The 6,000-nt window shown below is 42.9% G+C and overlaps 1 protein-coding gene across 1 annotated transcript in view; it reads left to right on the top strand.

The window, feature by feature from the left end:
* The window catches only part of PIEZO2 (piezo type mechanosensitive ion channel component 2), a 336,655-nt gene that overhangs the window by 25,757 nt on the left and 304,898 nt on the right, over positions 1-6,000 (top strand). Inside the window, exons 3-4 of the mRNA XM_015563603.1 lie at positions 3,330-3,586; positions 4,523-4,728. Coding sequence (XP_015419089.1) covers positions 3,330-3,586; positions 4,523-4,728 — 463 coding nt within the window. The remainder of the gene's footprint in view (positions 1-3,329; positions 3,587-4,522; positions 4,729-6,000) is intronic.

Here is a 6,000-nt window from a genome sequence, read left to right on the forward strand (position 1 = left end):
GTTTGTAACTGAGACTAGGTTTAACTATGTGCAGGTGGTCCAAAGGCTACATTTATATGCGAGAACTAAGTTTGGTTGTCTTCTGTCTACTCTGCATACCTGCTACCTTCCTATTTCATTGTTTAGTATAAACCATACAGGCCACATTAGCTTTTAGCAGAGAAAGTCACAAACACAATCTTTTAAAAACATAATTAGGCAAAGATAGTAATATGTTGATAATTTTTAAATTGAGCCATAATAACTCAGTTTATCTGTAATCAAATGCTAATGTTTGTGCTATTGCTTTCCCCATCCATCCAAAGAAATATTCTTTTTGTCATTTATCATTGTTATAAATCAATGAGAGTGTAGATTTAACTTCCCTAGCTTCCTCGTCATACCTGTTTAGAGGTTCTGCAAGGCAAACTACAGTTATGTACATATAAGACAGGAGACAAGTTTCCTAGGGATAGACTATATATGCTTCAATTGTTTTCACAGTGAAGAATTAACAATTCTCCTATAACAATTCTCCTTAGTTTTTCTTGCCCTGGGTCTAAGATATTTACTTGAACTGTAGATTCTTCTAACAGAGTCAGGTGCGTAAGTCTCTTCTTGGTATAACTAACTTGATCCGAAGGATGAGTGACTTTTATTTGTCTGATTCTTTAAGTTAAAAACTCATAGGGAAACAATGAACCCAAGCAGAATTTGCATCAGTAATTTATCCTTAGAGAAACCTTTTTACAATAACATGAGGTCATGTGAGGTGTTTCTCAATACTTCTCATTCCACCTCTTGATGGTATTTTCTTTTTACATTATTTCTATTCTAAAACACTCCGGCACTGTTTGGTATTTGAATGAGATCCAAAGGTTAGTTGCAATCGATTGTGCCTTACTATTTTGTGTAATGTCCTAATGCTGTGTGGAATAGTTTGTTCTCCTCTTAGGCCAATTAGAAATGAATGATGCTAAGACATCTTGGAGTTCTCACTCCAGGCATCTCGATCAGTTGTGCAATGAGGTTAAAAGCAAACAGGTGTGGAAGAGAACAAGCCTTGGGCGACACCTGTGACTCAGGGCCCCTCGCGGGCACAGCATGAGAGAGGCAGCTTGCCTAGGAGTTAGGATCATACACTGAGAAATGAGTGCTTGGGTTCACCTCTGGTGGGCAAGTTGCATAACCTCTGCCTCAGAGGTGCCCATTGTAGTGATAACAGTACCCAAGAAAGAATTTAAAAAGTTGAATGCATTGAGGATGGACTTACCTGGTAGCAGAGGGAAAAAATTATTGTCTAGTCTGTGGAATGTGTCTAGAAGTTTATGGGGATTAGAGGAAACATAAAAATTGTCACATGTGTGCTGAGGACACAAACTCTTAGCTATCCAACTAATAAATAAACAGAAAGCTTAGTATTCTGAGTTAAAAGAAGAGAAGCCAAGAGGAGATGTTGCTCTTAGGAATGTTGTTTTTTTTTTTAATCTCCCCCATTAATCCTCACCCAAGGATATTTTCCCATTGATTTTTAGAGAGGGGAATGAAGGGAGAGAGACAAGGAGAGAGAAACATGGATCGAGAGAGACCCAACAATTGGTTGCCTCTCGCACACGCCCTGACCAGAGCTGGGGATGGAGCCTGCAACCACGGTACATGTTCCTGGCTGGAATCGAACCCAAGACCCTTCAATCTGAAGGCTGACGCTCTATCCACTGAGCAAAACTGGCTAGGTTTTAGGAATGTCTCTAAATTCAGCCTCCGCATCTATTAGCCTTGGAGCAGCTGTATTTGAGCACGGATATCCTGGCAGAATTCAGTGTGTTGGAAGAAAAGGACACTGACTTCATATGCCTCTGTTGGACCTGGTGATGTTCCTGGTGAAAACTGACATGTAAAGAGCCCCATTGATTCCACAGCCTCTTCCCACCTTTTTAACCCCTTCCCCAACAATTTTTTTGTTAAAAACGTTTCTTTTTCAGACTAATTTTTTTATTTTGGTTCTATATAGTATTTTTGATGCTGGTTATGAAAACAGTTTGTAATTATTTTTTCTTCCCATTTTTGTGGTTAGGAATAGTATTTCCTCAGAAAGTTTCTAGATGAAATTATTTAGAATGGTACGTATGTAGCTGGTTTTTGAAGGTAAAGTTTTAGACGAGTATACTCGTCGACGACTGAAAAAAGAACATTTTGTGAAAACGTGTATACACGTTTCTGCCGGGGAAGGGGTTAATCATTAGTTGGGTCTTTCAAGTAGAGGCCACATTTTGATCCTATAGACAAACATCCAAAGGCAAATATTCTATCTGTCTCAATTAGAAATATTTAAATTCTTAGGCTTTGGAAATTTGAAGACTTACTTATGTAGGTAGTGAGTAAAGTATAGGGAAAACATTTAACACAAACTTGACATTATGACATTCTACACAGTCAAAGAAGCCATCAACAAAAGAAAAAGAGATCCCACTGTATGGAAGAACATATTTGCCAGTGATACATAAGACAAGGATCCCTATAAAAAAGAAGGATCCCTTTGAGACAACATGGAGGGACCTGGAGAGTATTATGCTAAGCAAAATAAAACAGAGAAAGACAAATATCCTATGATCTTATTAATAAGTATGTGGAATCAAATGAACAAAAAAATTTGACAAACAAAAGGGAACCAGGAGCATGGATACATGGAACAGACTGGCAGGTGCCGGAGGGGAGGGGAGTGGGGGTGACTGGATAAAGAAGGTGACGGGATTAGTTAAAGAACATATCTACTTTATAATTTGCCCATAGTTGTTTTGATATAAAAATAGTATTTTAAATTACTTTTCATCAGGAATAACTTCGCAGTCAAGAAGCTTCAGGGACATTGCCGTGCTTATGCTGTGGCGGTGAGTGCACACTGATTCCGGGTTCAAGAAGCCGTGCACGCTTCAAGTTTTAAGTGGGGATTGATGCCATCTGAGAGCGGGCGAGGGGATGTGGGGATGGCAGCAGAAGAGCTGGATCAGGACTTTCAGGTTCAAGTGCTTGCAGGGTACCAGGCAGGTAAAGGTGGTGCAGAAATGATCACAGTGTCACAGATGAGCTGGCATGGGAGCCTCACTCAGCCAGATGGTATAATAATAATAAAAAAGACTAGTACACCTAGGTTGTTATAAGAGATCTAAGTCAGTTTGGGGTGTGATCAGGAAAACAGAAGACACTATGTCAGTAAGGAAAGTTCAGGTTTATACCACGTGGGAAGGGCTGGAAGCAAAGGAAGTTCTTGCAAGCCCCACGGTTCTCCGTCTGTGCATTTAGGAGTCTTCGGCTGATCTTTGACCCCTTCATAACCTCTGGCTGTCTCTCAGTTGGCAGCCCCAGTGCCCCATGAGTCTGAAGAAGCCACTGTCCGCTGTCTCTATGGCACTGATCGGGTAATTCTCAGGAGCCTGAGGGAGGGTGCTGAGACCTTCATGGTTGCCCTCCGACCTGTTTGCAGCGGCTCTGGAAGCCTCTCAGGTCCTCTTCCCTTCCCTATCCAGGCGGTGCCGCTCACGGTGGAGTCTAACACAGAAGCACGTGGAGTGGATGGTTCTGGGCAGAGCAGTCCTGGCCTTCGCTTGGTGTACAGAGAGGGCCTTAGATGGGGCTGGCAGTGATGCCAAATGGACCACAGACAATCCAGCCCTCTCCTGGACTTTGTGTTTTGGCAACTAATTCGAATGTAAAACGCTGTGCTGGTGAACACTGTATGCTCCAAAGAAAACACGTGTGGGCCAGAGGTGCCTGTGGTCAGCGGGCCAGGAGGAGGCAGGAAGCGCAGCACCGGGGCTGGGTGAAAAGGCGTCAGCAGCAGGGCCAGTGCAGAGATACAGCCAGGCACTCAGTCAGCTTGATTGGATTAAGGATTTGGCCAAAGGCTGGCTTCTTGAATCTGTTTTGCTCCCCTCTCCCTAACGCCCAGTATCTCTGGAACAACTATCGTTTCCCCATCTGTGATTTCTGTTCATTTGAAGAAAGGCTCAGACACCAGAATGTAAAAGGCTTGTCAGCTAGCATGTGGTAGAGGGTCAGGTCTCCGCACAGAATGGTGTTCGTCCTATTTTCTTGTTAAATAAAAGGATGCTTTTGTAGAAGGAACAGAATTGAAGAAACAGAATTGAGATTTACCTTTTAAGACAGTTCATGGGTATGTTTATTAGGAAAGTGAGATGGAAGGCTGCACGCTCAGGAAAATGAAGCGCTTCCGGCTCCTGACCTCCTCACCTTCCACCCACTGTGTACATGGATTAGAGAGGAGCCGAGTTTCAGGACTTACATTGTAAAAAGGAAAACTTTGTCTTCATTCTAGTCATCAACAGTTTTCTTTTTTACTTTTGATTTCTTAAAAAATTGTTTTGTTCCGCTTTAGAAGCTTAAATCAAACCCAACTAGAAGTTTCAGCAACAGAAATCCAAGACAGGAAACATTGGTGAACTCAGATTTTTGCTTCTCCCCTGTATCAAGGACTGACAAACATACACAACTTTTTACTTCTTGGTATTAAATTTGCTGTTTCCAGTTACGAAGCAGAGCTCGACTCCCCGGCCTCACACCTGGTACAGCTCAGGGTCACTAAAATCCATGCCAAGTACAGGGATGTTCATCTCGCAGGGACTCACTATTGCTGTTTAATTCAGCAATACCTCTGCCGAAAGGAGCTTTTGACCCTCCTTAAAGTGCTAATGAAACCTCCAGCTGCTCCGGGCTCCGTGGAGTGGCGGAGATGTGGGTTGCGAGCCATACATACTGTTTATTGAGTGTCATTACTGTTTCCCTGGCATGATGTCACTTTTTCCCAGGTCCCTTGAGGCAGGACGCCTCTGGCAGTGCAGACCACCTGTGTTGGGCTGTGCTTGGTCCGCGGAGAGGAGACCTTGTTCTTTGAAAATCTCTTGGACGGGTTCCTGTGCAGGACCAAATCCACATGACTCTGTAGCACTCCTGCTGGTGACATTTATCTTTTTACTGATGTGCCGGAGAGCAGTGGGGCGCAGTGGAAAGAGCTCTCTCTTCAACTTGCCAGCCCCGTGCTCCTGTCACTTAGCAGCTGTGATGTGGCATTCACCCTCAGCACTTAAATCTGCATCGAAAACAAACAAGCCCATCCTCCCAGGGTTGTAGTGAAAATAAAGTTAGAGAACTTATGTGAGAACATGTTTTTACCTAAATGTCTGCTGTTACTCTCGCACTGGTGTTTAACAACTTTTCCCGGTCAGCGCTTTGACTGTATTGAGATGTTTTTCCTTTCCGAATTTCTGCAAGGAGAATCTGGCTATATTTTAGAATCAAAATAGCATGGTTTTTGTTTGAGGCTACAGATCTGAATGTGTGTGGCGAATACAGAGCATTCTGTTCTATATTTTTCCTTGAACAAGTGCAGAGCACACTGATACACAGGACAGGGAGTTTCAATGAGGATGTTACACAAGTTATTTCAGTGGCAAAGAAGTGGCCCCAAGTTTTCTTCGTACATTTTGAAGTGCTGCTCACAAAGTGCGTGTGCCATCGATCAGAACAAGTGGTAATCTGAAGGAGCAAGGTCTGGTGAACTCAGCGGGTGGGTTAATACTTCCCAGGCCAGATCTTTTAACGTGTCTTTAATTGGTTTTGAAATGTGTGATGGTGCATCATCATAAAACAAAATTACTTTGCCATGTCTTCTGGCACATTCTGGTCATTTCACGATCAAAACGTGGTTCAAATTGATTATTTGTTGTCAGTACCGATCAGTATTAACTGTTTCATCTGGTTTTAGAAACTCATAATACACACCTTCCTGATCCCACCAAACGCAGAGCACTGTCTTCTCTCCAAAGCAATTTGGCCTTGCAGTTGATGTTGATGGTTGACCTGGATCAACCCATGATTTGGTGCGTTTGGGATTCTTAAAATAAATCCACTTTTCATCGCCAGTCACAATTCTTGCAAAAAAGACTTTATTTTGTGCCGTTGAATCACATAGCAGCTGTGTGCCCACAGCCAGCCGGGCGCCCCCCG

The sequence above is a fragment of the Myotis davidii genome, unplaced genomic scaffold (genome assembly GCF_000327345.1).
Source record: "Myotis davidii unplaced genomic scaffold, ASM32734v1 scaffold78, whole genome shotgun sequence".
Lineage (NCBI taxonomy): Eukaryota > Metazoa > Chordata > Mammalia > Chiroptera > Vespertilionidae > Myotis > Myotis davidii.